Here is a 17,833-nt window from a genome sequence, read left to right on the forward strand (position 1 = left end):
AGGCTCGTTTGTGGCTGACAAGGCCGATGCGGGACAGGCAGACACGGTTGCAGTGGTTGCAAGGGAAAATTGGTTGGTTGGGGTTGGGTGTTGGGTTTTTCCTCCTTTGTCTTTTGACAGTGAGGTGGGCTCTGCGGTCTTCTTCAAAGGAGGTTGCTGCCCGTCGAACTGTGAGGTGCCAAGATGCACGGTTTGAGGCGATATCAGCCCACTGGCGGTGGTCAATGTGGCAGGCACCAAGAGCTTTCTTTAGGCAGTCCTTGAACCTCTTCTTTGGTGCACCTCTGTCTCGGTGGCCAGTGGGGAGCTCGCCATATAACACAATCTTGGGAAGGCGATGGTCCTCCATTCTGGAGACGTGACCTACCCAGCACAGTTTGATCTTCAGCAGCGTGGATTCGATGCTGTCGGCCTCTGCCATCTCGAGTACTTCGATGTTGGAGTTGAAGTCGCTCCAATGAATGTTGAGGATGGAGCGGAGACAACGCTGGTGGAAGCGTTCTAGGAGCCGTAGGTGATGCCGGTAGAGGACCCATGATTCGGAGCCGAACAGGAGTGTGGGTATGACAACGGCTCTGTATACGCTAATCTTTGTGAGGTTTTTCCAGACTCTTTTGTGTAGTCTTCCAAAGGCGCTATTTGCCTTGGCGAGTCTGTTGTCTATCTCGTTGTCGATCCTTGCATCCAATGAAATGGTGCAGCCAAGATAGGTAAACTGGTTGACCGTTTTGAGTTTTGTGTGGGGGGGCTGGCTGATGGAGGACCTTAGTTTTCTTCAGGCTGACTTCCAGGCCAAACATTTTGGCAGTTTCCGCAAAACAGGACGTCAAGTGCTGAAGAGCTGGCTCTGAATGGGCAACTAAAGCGGCATCGTCTGCAAAGAGTAGTTCACGGACAAGTTGCTCTTGTGTCTTGGTGTGAGCTTGCAGGCGCCTCAGATTGAAGAAACTGCCATCTGTGCGGTACCGGATGTAAACAGCGTCTTCATTGTTGAGGTCTTTCATGGCTTGTTTCAGCATCATGCTGAAGATGATTGAAAAGAGGGTTGGTGCGAGAACGCAGCCTTGCTTCACGCCATTGTTAATGGAGAAGGGTTCAGAGAGCTCATTGCTGTATGGTTTTTGTGCAGTTGGATAACCATGTTGAGGAACTTTGGGGGGCATCCGAAGCGCTCTAGTATTTGCCAAAGCCCTTTCCTACTCACGGTGTCGAAGACTTTGGTGAGGTCAACAAAGGTGATGTAGACTCCTTTTTGTTCTCTGCACTTTTCTTGGAGCTGTCTGAGGGCAAAGACCATGTCAGTAGTTCCTCTGTTTGCGCGAAAGCCGCACTGTGATTCTTGGAGAACATTCTCGGCGACACTAGGTATTATTCTATTTAGGAGAATCCTAGCGAAGATTTTGCCTGCAATGGAGAGCAGCGTGATTCCCCTGTAGTTTGAGCAGTCTGATTTCTCGCCTTTGTTTTTGTACAGGGTGATGATGATGGCATCACGAAGGTCCTGAGGCAGCTTTCCTTGGTCCCAGCAGAGCTTGAAAAACCCATGCAGTTTGGCATACAGATACACAAACACATATACGCACAAACACACAAACATACAGATACACACATATACATACACACACACACATACAGATGCACACACACACAAACATACAGATACACACACACACAAACACATACACACACCACAAACACACAAAAACATACAGATACACACACACATACACACAACATACAGATACACACACACACACAAACATATATACGCACAAACACACACACACACATATACACACAGAAACACACAAACACAAACACATACATACAAACATACACACACACACAAATACACACACATAAACACATACACACAAAAACACATACACACCACAAGTACGCACACAAACACACACACACATGCAAACATACAGATGCACACACATACATACACACACACATATATGCAAACAAACATAAACACAAACACACATACACACACCTACACACACACATGCACCCACTCTCTCACATATGCACAGAAACACACACATATACACATACACACCCACACTCGTACAGCCACTCTCACATACACACAAACATAGATACACACACACATATATGCACACATACACTCAGAAACACACACAAACACATATACACACCACAAACACACATATACATAGATACACACAAACACACACACAAATACACACACACACACCACAAGCACATACACACTCATACATACACAGACACATACACACGCAAACACAAACACACACACACATACAAACAGATACACACACATAAACACACAAAGACACACAAACACTCATATACATGCACAAACACACACACAGACAGACACACATATATTCATACACACAACGACACACATATACCCATTCTCTCATACACACACACACACACTCACATATACATATACACACGTACCCACACATTCACACACACATATACACATACACCCACACTCACATGCACACACATACACCAATTCTCTCTCACACACACATACATAGTCATACATACACCACACAGACACACACTCTCACACACACACACTCTCTCACACACACACTCTCTCACACACACACTCTCTCACACACACACTCTCTTATACACACACACAAACTCCCACACACATACACACACAAGTACACAAATGTACACATACACATATACTCAAATACATAGATGCATACACACATACACACATATACACACACAAATACACACATACACACAACACACAGACATATACATACACACATGCATACACCCACTCTCTCACACATCTTTCTCTTTGGCTTGGCTTCGCAGACAAAGATTTATGGAGGGGTAATGTCCACGTCAGCTGCAGGCTCCTTTGTGGCTGACAAGTCCGATGCGGGACAGGCAGACACGGTTGCAGCGGCTGCAGGGGAAAATTGGTTGGTTGGGTGTTGGGTTTTTCCTCCTTTGCCTTTTGTCAGTGAGGTACATACACACATTGAAAAGAGGGTTGGTGCGAGAACACAGCCTTGCTTCACGCCATTGTTAATGGAGAAGGGTTCAGAGAGCTCATTGCTGTATCTGACCCGACCTTGTTGGTTTTCGTGCAGTTGGATAATCATGTTGAGGAACTTTGGGGGACTTCCGATGCGCTCTAGTATTTGCCAAAGCCCTTTCCTGCTCACGGTGTCGAAGGCTTTGGTGAGGTCAACAAAGGTGATGTAGAGTCCTTTGTTTTGTTCTCTGCACTTTTCTTGGAGCTGTCTGAGGGCAAAGACCATGTCAGTGGTTCCTCTGTTTGCGCGAAAGCCGCACTGTGATTCTGGGAGAATATTCTCGGCGACACTAGGTATTATTCTATTTAGTAGAATCCTAGCGAAGACGCTGTTTACATCCGGTACCGCACGGATGGCAGTCTCTTCAATCTGAGGCGCCTGCAAGCTCACACCAAGACACAAGAGAAACTTGTCCGTGAACTACTCTTTGCAGATGATGCCGCTTTAGTTGCCCATTCAGAGCCAGCTCTTCAGCGCTTGACGTCCTGCTTTGCGGAAACTGCCAAAATGTTTGGCCTGGAAGTCAGCCTGAAGAAAACTGAGGTCCTCCATCAGCCAGCTCCCCACCATGACTACCAGCACCCCCACATCTCCATCGGGCACACAAAACTCAAAACGGTCAACCAGTTTACCTATCTCGGCTGCACCATTTCATCAGATGCAAGGATCGACAATGAGATAGACAACAGACTCGCCAAGGCAAATAGCGCCTTTGGAAGACTACACAAAAGAGTCTGGAAAAACAACCAACTGAAAAACCTCACAAAGATAAGCGTATACAGAGTCGTTGTCATACCCACACTCCTGTTCGGCTCCGAATCATGGGTCCTCTACCGGCACCACCTACGGCTCCTAGAACACTTCCACCAGCGTTGTCTCCGCTCCATCCTCAACATCCATTGGAGCGCTTACACCCCTAACGTCGAAGTACTCGAGATGGCAGAGGTCGACAGCATCGAGTCCACGCTGCTGAAGATCCAGCTGCGCTGGATGGGTCACGTCTCCAGAATGGAGGACCATCGCCTTCCCAAGATCGTGTTATATGGCGAGCTCTCCACTGGCCACCGTGACAGAGGTGCACCAAAGAAAAGGTACAAGGACTGCCTAAAGAAATCTCTTGGTGCCTGCCACATTGACCACCGCCAGTGGGCTGATATCGCCTCAAACCGTGCATCTTGGCGCCTCACAGTTTGGCGGGCAGCAACCTCCTTTGAAGAAGACCGCAGAGCCCACCTCACTGACAAAAGGCAAAGGAGGAAAAACCCAATACCCAACCCCAACCAACCAATTTTCCCTTGCAACCGCTGCAATCGTGTCTGCCTGTCCCGCATCGGACTTGTCAGCCACAAACGAGCCTGCAGCTGACGTGGACTTTTTACCCCCTCCATAAATCTTCGTCCGCGAAGCCAAGCCAAAGAAGAAGACATACACACACACATATATACACACCCACTCTCACATACACATACACTCATACTCACATGCACACATACTGACACACACACATACACACACACACAAACACATACATGCTTACACACACACACGCATACACACCTACATCCACTCTATCTCACACACATACACACTCTCTTACACACACAAACCACATGTACTTACACCCACTTTCACACACACATATACACACGGTCTCTCTCACACATACACACACCCATTCTCACACACACACATACATACTCCCACATACACCCACACTCACCTACACACACGCACCCACTGTCTCACACACACACCTCACATACACACACAGACACACTCTCTCACACACACATCCTTCCTTTCCTTCCTTTGGCTTGGCTTCGCGGACGAAGATTTATGGAGGGGTAATGTCCACGTCAGCTGCAGGCTCGTTTGTGGCTGACAAGTCCGATGCGCAGCAAGCAGACACAGTTGCAGCATGTCACACACACATACACCCACACACATACACCAACTCTCACACACATACACATACACCCACTCTCTCACACACACCACACACACACTCACTCACATATACACTCTCACATACCCACACCACACACACACACAGATACACTCTCACACATACACACCCACCACACACTCTCACACACACATACTCTCTCTCAATCAAACACACCACACACTCTCACACACACATATTCTCACACAGTACACACACATATTCACCCACACACACTCACTCACACATTCACACACACTCTCACACACATGCACTCTGTCACATACACACTCCACACACTCTCACACATACACACACATCAACCACACACACACGCTCTCTCTCTCACAAACACACACACACACACACACACACACACACACACACACACACACACACACACACACACACACACACTCTCTCTCTCTCTCTCATTCACCACTCACACACACACCCACCCCAACATGGAGCTCTGATTAGTGACTCTGATCTGCCTCCACCTCCCGTTGACAGAAACATGCCTGTCATGATACTTCAGTATCCATTTCCCTCAATGTGTCATTCAATCCAGTCTGTTCTGAAGGCCATAAATTGAAGTCATTGAGGTCCCCATGACTGCCCAGAGAACTACCCCCCTATTCCGTATAACAGTGTGTTTACTGCTATCAAAACAGTCGTGACAACAGATCTCTTTTCATTTCTTTCTGGGGAAAGATTCCTGGAGCAAGGGCGAGGAAAGGCCATCCCTCTAGCCCTGGCAGTGCACAACCGAGAAACATTCCCCCACTCTACTGTTGCCGCAGCTGTTTTGGTGTCAGTATCACGACTGGAACATTTCCCTGGTGCCAAGAATCATTCAGATTGCCAAAATGGAAATTTAATTCTTTGGGTAGGTAGCAAAATTTCCAGAGTTTACGTTGGCCTGACAGTCGACAGACTCGGCTCAGAATGAAATCTCCTGGCCCTCGCTCCAGTTCCAACCCTAGCTTGGGGGCCCTGTCATTGTCGGTCTTCAGCTCTACCCACCCTCCCCCTCCAACCCTCACTGCCATTTTCCCAGTCAGACTTGAAAAATCCACCATCTTGTCATTTAGTACCAGCCATGAAAGTCTTCCAGAGACTCTCTCAAGTTGTGATCCAGGAGTCACCAAACCTGCTTAATGCAAGAGCCACGTGCACTAAATGTCAGATGTTTGAGAGCCATAAGAGATGAAGAAATATTACAGTCACATTTTGAAGGGTGGAAGGAAACCAGAGGCACTGGGGAAAACCCACGCAGACACGGGGAGAACGTACAAACTGACAGCGCGAGATTTGAACCCTGGTCCCAATTTCTGGTGCTGTTACAGTAATAGTGGCTACCCTAACCATGCTGCTCATTCTAATGATAAAAATTTTATTTAAATATATGTATGTAATAATATATATTCATGTGTGTCATTTTTAAACCGCTAATTTGTCTAATTTTCAATAATCTATATGTACACATATGCATATAATAGTTAAATTTTGCAGACCAAAATTTAGGGGGACACTGCGGTAAGAACCTGCATCCTTCAGGCCTTTGGGGACCTTGCAATGGCAGGCGGGTGGTCGGGAATGGGTGCTAATTGCACAGTTCAGCACCGGCTCATACAATTCCCATTTCAGCCAACCTATTTCGGTGAGCCAGAACGTTATACATCAAGGAGCCACGTGTGGCTCGTGATCCGCGGTTTAGCCACGCCTGTAGTATGCCATCGCGCAGTTACCCTGTTGTTGCAAGCGCTTTCATTGAAATTCCTGCAAATATAAGCTTAACACCAACAAGCCTCACACAAGGCACAAGCACACAAATAAATTCCACTGCTCTCTTCAAAATAAAGTGCCCCCCCCCCCCCCACCCAAGACAAGGTGCACTGAGATCTCCACAGCTACCGTCCTCCGCTTTTTGTGAAGCAGGTTCAATCCAACTGGTTCAGACACCACCGCGAGGTGAGTTCCTTCCACACGCATAGAGGGACAAGGCTGGGCACTCGGGCAGTCTTGGAGTAGCTGTCTCTGGGCAGCTTCTGCTGGTTGTCTGACGTGCTCAGATCTCCTCCAGGAAGTCGATGGGAAACATTCCCACCTTCCTGCCAGTGAAGACCTTGATGTAGCCATTGACTTCCTCTCCTTTCTGCACGACAATCTGCCGGGGACGGAAGGAGAGAGGGTTAAAACAGATGGATGGAAACGGAGGGGTGGTAATGGAGGGATAGAAACGGAGAGTGGAAATGAAGGAGTTTGAAACAGAGAAGGCCAGACAGAGGGGGTTGAAACTGAGGGGGTGAAACAGATGATAGGAACAGAGGGTGAAACAGAGGAGGTGAAATGGGGAGTGGAACAGAGCGGTTGAAACAGAGGGGGTTGAAATGGAGAGGTAGGAAGGCTTTTTCCACTGAGGGGAGGTGAGATACAAACCAGAGGACATGAGTTAAGGGTGAAAGGGGAAAAGTTTAGGGGGAACATGAGGGGGAATTTCTTCACACAGAGAGTGGTGGGAGTGTGGAATGAGCTGCCAGCTGAAGTGGTGAATGTGGGCTCAATGTTAACATTTAATAGGAATTTGGCCAGGTACATGGATGGGAGAGGAATGAAGGGCTGTAGACTGGTTAGTGGGACTAGGCAGAGAAATGGTTTGGCACAGACTAGAAGGGCTGAAGGGGCCTGTCTCAATTAAAATTTAAAAAAAATTAAATTTAGACATACAGCACAGTAACAGGCCATTTGACTACCTCCCCGCCCCCCCACCAAGTGCGTGCCGCTCAATTTACACCCCATTAACCTACACCCCCGATATGTTTCGAACGGTGGGAGGAAACCGGAGCCCCCAGGGAAAACCCAAACAGACACGTGGAGAACGTACAAACTCCTTACAGACAGTGCAGGATTCAAACCCTGGACCCAATTGCTGGCGCTGTAAAGGCATGGCGGTAATGACTAGGCCAACCGTGCTGCTCCGTTCCGCTAACCGTGATGAATAGAACAAAAGAAGTATCTCTGATACAGCGAGACTGGGGGACAAGGTGGCATTTTAAGGGGTAGCTAAAAATGACCTGATGCCCTGTAAACCTCACCATGGGGCAACACGGTTAGCGTAGCGGTTGGCACAGCCAGGACTGGGGTTCGAATCCCATGCTGTCTGTGAGGAGTTGGTACATTCTCCCCATGTTTGCAAGGGATTCTCCCCCCCCCCCCCCACCACACCACCGGGAGGCTCTGGTTGCCTCCCACCCTCCAGGCTGTAAGTCAATTGGGAGCACCAGCGCAGCACGGGATTGTGGGCCGAGATAGCCTGTTCCTGCATTGGATGTCTACCTTGCACGGTTTTGTTTCTCGCGTTACAGATGTGTTATGGCTGCGTTCACTTTATTCCAGGTTTGACAGAGGATCCAAGACTGGACGTGTTACCCCGGTCCAGAAAAGCTGCAGCACATTTTCAGGATGTAATCCTATCTCACTCCCCATCCACCGCACAGCAATATTTTCTCCCATCAGCTTTTTGTTTAGGACATCAAACACTCCAGCACCGTACAGGCCCTTCGGCCCTCGATATTGTTCCAACGCATATATTCCTTAAAAAATGTATTAAACCCTCCCTACCCTGTAACCCTGTGTTTTTCTTCCATCTATGGACCTGTCTAAGGGACTCTTAAATGCCTCCTAATGTTCCAGCCTCCATAATCATTCCAGGTCCCCACAACTCTCTGCATAAAAAATCTACCCCTGACATATCCCCTCCCTTCACTTTGTACACATTTCCTCTGGTGTTTGCTGATCCTGCCCTGGGAAAAAGGTGTTGTCTGTCCACCCTATCAATACCTTGTAGACCTCCATCAAGTCTCCTCTCATCCTTCAACATGCCAAAGAGAAAAAGTCCAGGCTCTGCTAACCTTGCTTCATAAGACTTATTTTCCAATCTGGGCATCATCCAGGTAAATCTTCTCTCTGTAGTTTCCACATCCTTCTGGTAGTGAGGTGACCAGAACTGAACACAATACTCTAAGTGTGGTCTCACCAGAGATTTGTAGTGATTGGTAAGGACCGACATTTCCCCATTACTGGAAGATGTAAAATCTGCTGTTCATTGGAGCTTCTGTTCTTATTGATCTTGTAGTTTAAAGCACAAGAAAATACCCTGACCTTTTATCAATCTGTTGAAGAAATTGTTCAGCGAGCTTAAAAAGAATTGAAATTCAGGTCAAAGGGCAGTTTAACACCTCAGGGTGCCACACACCCACCGGAAAGTTTCCCGCATATCAACATGCCAACTGCTGCAGAGGTTTGCTGTTCTGGTCTCCTTACTCGAGGAAGGATGTACTGGCCTTGGAGGTGGTGCAGCTTCCAGAAATGGTGGGGGGGGGTTGGCCCATGAGTAGAGATTGAGTCGACTGGGGCTGTGCTCGCTGGAATTTAGAAGAATGAGGGGACGGATCTTATAGAAATGTATCAAATTATGAAGGGCATAGATAAGATAGAGGGAGGTAAGTTGTTTCCATTGGTGGGGGAGACCTCGGGGTCACGGCCTCAAGATTCAGGGTAGTAGATTTAGGATGGAGATGAGGAGGGACTTGTGGAGGTGTTTGCAGAGATTCAGTACTTCACCAAAGACTCTCGAAAACTTCTACAGGTGAACTGTGGAGAGCATTCTGTCTAGTTACATCACTGTCTGGTATTGAGGTGACAACTCTCAGGACAAGAATAAACCCCAGAGGGTTGTTAACTCAGCCTGCCATATCAAGGGCACTGGACCTCACTCCATCAAGGACATCCACAAGATATGATGTCTTAAAAAAGTGGCCTCTATCCTCAAGGACCCCCTACCCCCCATGCCATGTCTTCTTCACTCTGCTACCATCGGGGAAAAGGTACAGGAGCCTGAAGACAAGCACTCAGTGGCACAAGGACAGCTTCTTCCCCACTGCCATTGAATTCCTGAACCATCAATGAACCAAAGACCCTGCCTCACTTTGACTTTTCGTGTACTATTTTTATTTATTGTTGGAAGGTGGTTTATATGAATGCTTGCCCTGTGAAGTTGCCACAAAACAATGAATTTGGTGACTTGTTAATGACAATAAATTCTGGTTCTGATTCTGAGCTGCTTTTCCCAGAGGGCAGTGAATCTTTAGAAATCGCTGCCCATTGAGGCAGTGGAGTTGGCCTCAGTCAAGGTTGGATAGATTTTCACCTAGTTGGGGAATGAAGGGATGTGGGGAAAAGGCAGGGAGGTGAACATGAGTCAATCATCAGATCAGCTGTGTCCTCAGTGAATGGTGGGACAGGCTCGACGGGCCGGGTGGCCGACTCCTGCTCCTATCTCTGACGTCACCATCAAACAGGAAGAGCTGACACACTCCCTCCTCCACGCACCTGATCCTTCTTCAGGGTGATCTGGCCCATCTCTTTGTTGCCGACAAAAGACCGGATGACTTTATGGACTCGCTCACCCGCACGGACTCTGATGATGTAGTTTGCAGGGAAGTAGCCAGACTTTTCTCCAATATGGCCCTGAAATGGATTAGGGTCTAGGTTAGAAACATGGGAGAGTGGTTACCAACCAGCTGATCCGCATGAGACCGATGTATTCTCTTTGAACCGCTTGCAGTGCCCAAGTACACCAGCATGCATGCATGGCAGCACAGAATTCGACCCTTCGAGTCAGTGATAAACTATTATTCTGCCCAGTCTCACAGACCTGCACACAGACTGGGTCCCTCCACTCCAAATTTTTCTTAAATGTTAAAATTGACACACATTCACCAATTCAGCTCATTCCACACTCCAACCGCACTCCCAAAGGATCCCTTTAAATGTTTCCCTTTTCCCACTTAACCCATGTCCTTGAGTTCTTGCCTCACCCAACCTCAATGGAAAAAGCTATGTGCATGTTCTGGACACAGAGGAGAGCATCTCATGACCACACTGTTCAAAAACCCCCAAGTCTCTGTGCGTACAGAGGTGAATTGAGAAAGGAAATGTGGGGTGGGGGAAGGACACAAGAGGAGACCCCCACCAGCCCAAGATAGAGAAGCAGAAGAGATGACGCATCTTGGTGGCCAAGGTGGTGGACCAGCAAGAGGGTTCCGTGGCTGAAGGGCCCTCACAGACGGCGAGGCTGCTGGCGACTTGAGGTGATGAACCCGTAGAGGCTGGGGGCTTTCTGGAGTCTGTGGTCAGGGGGGACTCGCACTTGGATGGCGGACTGCGGGAGACTGACTCGGAACCGGCCGGAGGGGTACCCAGATATCGGAACCGCGACGCAAGGAGGAGGTGCCAAAAGCACTGAAGAGTTCCTGACCGTGTCGGAGGTTCAGATCTGGGGCTCGGGTTGCCAATGGTTTGGACCAGACTCTGGGCAGCCACAGGGGCTGCAGAAGTGCTGAAGGCAAATCTATGGATACTCAGTGACTCTGGAGGGACTCCCTTTTGATTCTCTCTCTCTGACCATAAGAGGTGTTTCAGGCAATTTCCAGTGATGGCGAATCTGTCTACCTTACAGCAGGCAAAAGAGAGTTTCATGTAAGATGAACCTGTTTTATTACCCGACAATAAATTGAATCTTGATCCTGAATCTTAATTTCTGAATATAATACACAAAAATGTAGTGAAAAGGGAATATTGATGGGATTTGTGACCACATTTTTTCTCATAACAGCTGGAGAACATAGCAGAGGAATGACAGCTGAGGAAGGAAATGATAGGACCAGGGAGGACAGGAGAGAGGTTCAAAACATAACAGCCTGGCACCACTTACAATAGAAAAATGACGAGAACCTTTAGGGAATAAAAACTTAAGCTTAATTGGCTCTTGGAAACATATGGTCAGTAAGCGGACAGATTCTTTTGCAGGTGTAGGATTGGTGCAGTGGCTAGCACCACGCCTTCACAGCACCACCAATCGGGACCAGGGCTCGAATCCCGCACTGATGTAAAAAGCTTGTATGTTCTCCCAGTGTCTGTGTGGGTTTTCCCCCAGGGTGGGAGTGGGAGTGGGTTTCCTCCGCCCTTCAAAATGAGCCGGGGTTGTAGGTTAATTGGGTGGCATGGATTTGAGGGCCTGCTATCACGCTGCATGCCGAAATTTATGGGTGTGTTGGTGTGCATTTAAATATTTTCAAAAGGCACTTGATGAAGTTTCGCAGAGAATTCAGATTCCATTTTCTGCCGGGTAGCAATACAAAAAAATTTAATGTACATAAAATTTCCTTTTGTCTGTCGTAAGGCAAACAATGATTTTTTTTTGAACATTTTATTTATGATTTTCCAAACTCAAACAGCTATCAACGTTTATCAACGTCAATGTGAACAGGATCAGCACCGACTACAATTTTCAGTTATCATTTCTAGACAAAGTTCTATGTAGAGTTCAAGCTCTTTCTGGCCCCCACCACCTCAGCATTTAATACGGAACCAACCATAGTTATGCACAACATTGAAGACACTCACAACAAAGGTGTGAAACATGTATCGGGGGGTTTATGGATTTGTCGCAGCCCAGCAGCCAGTGCTCAGGATTGCTTCCTTCTCTTGCCTTTACCTGGTTGGGATGGGATGGACCCCCCGCCGACTGATTGAGGGATAGACGGGGAAGGTAGGGCGGGAAGAAACGATGGTCCACACTACAGTCGTGCTCCTATGGAATTTAAATATGGTTGACAATTTTTTTTTAAGTGTCATACTTCTTTCTTAAGTTGTAAGCGATTTTTTCCAGGGGAACAGCTTTGTATATCCATGTTCCAACGCATAATGTTCAGGCAGGAGTCAGATTTCCAGGTAACCGCTAGACACTTCATGGTCACTGCCAATGCAAGCATCACAAACTGAATTTGGAATTTGGACAGTTTCATTGCAGGTCTTATGTCCATTATATTTCCCAACAGGAACAATTCAGGGTCCTGCGTGAATTCTTTGCGTGTGATTTTTCATGGGACTTGGACTAGCTCCACCCAGAAGGGCCTCACCTTGGTACATGTCCAGATTGCGTGCACAAGGGTTCCTGTCTCAATGCTGTATCTGAAGCGCTGGTCTCACAGTTCTGCTTCAGATCTGCTCAACTTTTGGGGCGTCAGGTACAGCTGGTGCAGAACATTGTACTGCACCAGCCTGTACCGCGTGTTGATGGCTGCAGTCATGCTGGTTTGGCACAGGTCAGACCAGCACCGCTTGTCAATCACTATCCCTAAGTATGACTCACACCTCTTCCTTGATTCGTGAAAGCCTGGTTTGGGTCCTCCCACTTGGACCAAGAAATAAGTTGCCGAGATGAACTACGTGTGGTCCCCCTTCGAATCATGGGGTCTATGTCGCTGCATTCTGGTAGGGCCATGGTTGGACCTAATTTGTCCTGTTGAAAAGATCTTATCTGAAAGTAGCAGTGGAATGTCTTGTTTGATAAAAACATATCCATGACTGAGTTGTTCGAGTGACATTAGCCACCAGTGCTCATAACAATCCTAAAGGCACCTGATGCCATTACAACTCCAGTTGTCCAGGATCTTGTTGCCCACCATCAATGGTATTCATCTATTTGGAGTCAGGGGTGTTTTTGGGGACAGTCCAGATATTGTTTAATTTTATTCCAAATGAGGATAATTTGACAATTTGTTTTTGTGTAGGGCTGCCTGCTTTCTCAGATAACAATTTAGCGACCCATTTATTAATAAAGTCCTCTGCTATTTTCTCGCCCACAACGTGCAGGCCAATTTGTGACCAGAATGGTACAGCTCCCCCTTCAATGAGTGAAGTGATACATCTCGACTGTGTTGCCTGTGGTCAAACGACCACCAGCCGAATGGAGAGGGTGATCTCTGTACCTGCAGGAAGACTATCTAGGGGGCTGACTCCACCTGGCCAGCTGTCAATCAGCCGACCTGAATATAAACCTGAGATGGTCTCTCCAGAGCCAGTCACACGGGTAGCCAACAAGGCGTGCACTGGTGTTCAGACTTTTACAGGGATAAAACCTGTTGTACAGCCTTTTCTGAGTTTCTGCTTCCTTGCCACTACCTGAGTGCACCATATTGCACAATAGCATTTTTTGACTCTGGGATTGTTGCCCAGCTCCCAACTAAGTGAGAGAACAAGAAACAAATGTGAGTCCAAACAAAGTCACTGAGTGTCAGTGGATTCACTAACATAAAATACATAGAAACAAAGAGAGAGAGACAGGGTGGATGGTGTAAAATACAAGAGTGAGAAAGACAGGGTGGATGGTGTAAATACTAGAGGGAGAGAGACAGGGTGGATGGTGTAAAATACAAGAGTGAGAGAGACAGGGTGGATGGTGTAAAATACAAGAGAGAGAAAGACAGTGTGGATGGTGTAAATACTAGAGGGAGAGAGACAGGATGGATGGTGTAAAATACTAGGGAGAGAGACAGACTGGATGGTGTAAAACACTTGGGAGAGAGACAGGATGGATGGTGTAAATACTAGAGGACAGAGAGGGTGGAATATGTAAATCACTAGCGTGTGAGACAGGGTGGATAATGTAAAAAATTAGGGAGTGTTGGAAACCCCTGTACTGGAGGGAGAGAGACAGGGTGGATGGTATAAAATACTAGAAGGAGAGAGACAGGGTGGATGGTATAAAATACTAGGGAGGGTGACAGGGTGGATGGTGTAAAATACTAGAAGGAGAGAGACAGGGTGGATGGTATAAAATACTAGGGAGAGAGACAGGGTGGATGGTGTAAAATACTGGGGACAGAGACAGGGTGGATGGTGTAAAATACTGGGGAAAGAGACAGAGTGAACAGTTGTTTCTTCAGGTGGTTGTTTTTCCAGACTCTTTTGTGTAGTCTTCCAAAGGCGCTATTTGCCTTGGCGAGTCTGTTGTCTATCTCGTTGTCGATCCTTGCATCAAATGAAATGGTGCAGCCAAGGTAGGTAAACTGGTTGACCGTATTGAGTTCTGTGTGCCCGATGGAGATGTGGGGAGGGCTTGTAGTCATGGTGGGAGCTGGCTGATGGAGGACCTCAGTTTTCTTCAGGTTGACTTCCAGGCCAAACATTTTGGCAGTTTCCCCAAAACAGGACGTCATGTGCTGGAGAGATGGCTCTGAATGGGCAACTAAAGCAGCATCGTCTGCAAAGAGTAGTTCACGGACAAGTTGCTCGTGTCTTGGTGTGAGCTTTCAGACGCATCAGATTGAAGAGACTGCCATCCGTGCGGTACCGGATGTAAAGAGCATCTTTATTATTGAGGTCTTTCATGGCTCTTTCAACAGACTCGCCAAGGCAAATAGCGCCTTTGGAAGACTACACAAAAGAGTCTGGAAAAACAACCACCTGAAGAAACACACAAAGATCAGCGTGTACAGAGCTGTTGTCATACCCACGCTCCTGTTCGGCTCCGAATCATGGGTCCTCTACGGGCATCACCTACGTCTCCTAGAACGCTTCCATCAGTGCTGTCTCCGCTCCATCCTCAACATTCATTGGAGTGACTTCAACTCCAACATCGAAGTACTCAAGCTGGCAGAGTCCACAAGCATCGAATCCATGCTTTTGAAGACCCAACTACGCTGGGTGGGTCACGTCTCCAGAATGGAGGACCATCGCCTTCCCATGATTGTGTTATATGGCGAGCTATCCACTGGCCACCGAGACAGAAGTGCACCAAAGAAGAGGTACAAGGACTGCATAAAGAAATCTCTTGGTGCCTGCCACATTGACCACCGCCAGTGGGCTCATATCGCCTCCAACCATGCATCTTGGTGCCTCACAGTTCGGCGGGCAGCAACTTCCTTTGAAGAAGACCACAGAGCCCACCTCACTGACAAAAGACAAAGGAGGAAAAACCCAACACCCAACCCCAACCAACCAATTTTCCCTTGCAACCGCTGCAACCGTGCCTGCCTGGCCGCATCGGACTTGTCAGTCACCCACGAGCCTGCAGCAGACGTGGACATACCCCTCCATAAATCTTCGACCGCAAAGCCAAGCCAAAGAAGAAGAAAAGAACAGTTGTGATAGTACAGATTCTATCACCATTGTTTATATGTACATATGTACAGATGGTAGTGTAGGATGACAGTGATTGGTTGAGAGTGTAGCCACACCTACTGGCAGGTATTAAAGGATTGCTCCTAGCCAGACCAGGTCAATCTGACTGGTCGACCTACTTGTGATATGCTCCAGTCTTTTAGTCAATAAAAGCCTTGGTTTGGATCAACAAGTCTTTCATTCTTTCGGCACACATTACAACGGTATAAAATACTCGGGAGAGAGAAAGTGTGGATCGTGTAAAATACGAAGCAGTAAGACAGGGTGGATGGTGTAAAATACATGAGGGAGAGAGACAGAGTGGATGGTGTAAATTACTAGAGGGAGAGAGACAGGGTGGATGGTGTAAAACACTAGGGAGAAAGGCAGGATGGATGGTGTTAAACACTAGGGAGAGAGACAGACTGGATCGTGTAAAATACTAGAGGGAGAGAGACAGGGTGGATGGTATAAAATACTAGAAGGAGAGAGACAGGGTGGATGGTATAAAATACAAGGGAGGGTGACAGGGTGGATGGTGTAAAATAGTAGGGAGAGAGAGAGGGTGGATGGTGTAAAACACTCGGGAGAGAGACAGACTGGATTGTGTAAAATACTAGAGGGAGAGAGACAGGGTAGATGGTCTAAAATACTAGAGGGAGATAGAGAGGGAGGATTCTGTAAAACACTAGGGAGAGATACAAGGTGGATTGTGTACAATACTTGGGAGTGAGACAGGGTGGATGGTGTAAAATACTGGGAACAAAGACTTGGGTGGATGGTATAAAACACTGAGGAGAAAGACAGGGTGAACGGAATAAAATACACGGGAGAGGGCCTGTGTGGATGGTATAAAGTACAGGAGCGAGACAGTGTGGATGGTGTAAAATACTGGTGAGTGAGACAGGGAAGATGGTGTAAAGACTAAGGAGACTGACAGGGCGGATGGTGTAAAATACAGGGGAAAGATACTGGGTGGATGATATAAAATACTAGGGAGAGAGACTTGGTGGATGGTGTGAAACACTGAGGAGAGAGACAAGGTGGATTCTATAAAATACAAGGGAGAGAGACAGGGTGGATGGTGTAAAACACTCGAGCGATAGAGAGAGGGTGGATGCTATAAAATACTAGGGAGAGAGACAGGGTGGATGGTGTAAAAACTGGGGAAAGAGACAGAGTGAACAGTTGTGATAGTACAGATTCTATCACCATTGTGTATATGTGCATATGTACAGATTGTAGTGTAGGATGTCTGTGATTGGCTGAGAGTGTAGCCACACCTATTGGTGTGGATTAAAGGATTGCTCCCAGGCCATTCTAGACTGGTCGAACTACTTGTGATATGCTCCAGTCTTTTAGTTAATAAAAGCCTTGGTTTGGATCAACAAGCCTTTGATTCTTTTGACGCGCATTTTTTTTTCTTTGGCTTGGCTTCGCGGACGAAGATTTATGGAGGGGGTAAAAAGTCCACGTCAGCTGCAGGCTCGTTTGTGGCTGACAAGTCCGATGCGGGACAGGCAGACACGGTTGCAGCGGTTGCAGGGGAAAATTGGTTGGTTGGGGTTGGGTGTTGGGTTTTTCCTCCTTTGCCTTTTGTCAGTGAGGTGGTCTCTGCGGTCTTCTTCAAAGGAGGTTGCTGCCCGCCAAACTGTGAGGCGCCAAGATGCACGGTTTGAGGCGATATCAGCCCACTGGCGGTGGTCAATGTGGCAGGCACCAAGAGATTTCTTTAGGCAGTCCTAGTACCTTTTCTTTGGTGCACCTCTGTCACGGTGGCCAGTGGAGAGCTCGCCATATAACA

The 17,833-nt window shown here is 47.5% G+C and overlaps 1 protein-coding gene across 6 annotated transcripts in view; it reads right to left on the reverse strand.

Annotated features, from left to right (window-relative positions):
* Positions 1 to 6,912: 6,912 nt before the first annotated feature.
* The window catches only part of stac3 (SH3 and cysteine rich domain 3), a 73,276-nt gene continuing 62,355 nt past the window's right edge, over positions 6,913 to 17,833 (reverse strand). For all 6 annotated transcript variants that reach the window (XM_069940958.1, XM_069940959.1, XM_069940957.1 and 3 more), the window contains 2 exons: positions 10,414 to 10,551; positions 6,913 to 7,189 (listed from right to left, as the gene is read on the reverse strand). In XM_069940958.1, coding sequence (XP_069797059.1) covers positions 7,091 to 7,189; positions 10,414 to 10,551 — 237 coding nt within the window. In that variant the 3' untranslated portion in view covers positions 6,913 to 7,090. The remainder of the gene's footprint in view (positions 7,190 to 10,413; positions 10,552 to 17,833) is intronic.

This window comes from Narcine bancroftii, chromosome 5, assembly GCF_036971445.1.
Source record: "Narcine bancroftii isolate sNarBan1 chromosome 5, sNarBan1.hap1, whole genome shotgun sequence".
Classification (NCBI taxonomy): Eukaryota; Metazoa; Chordata; class Chondrichthyes; order Torpediniformes; family Narcinidae; genus Narcine; species Narcine bancroftii.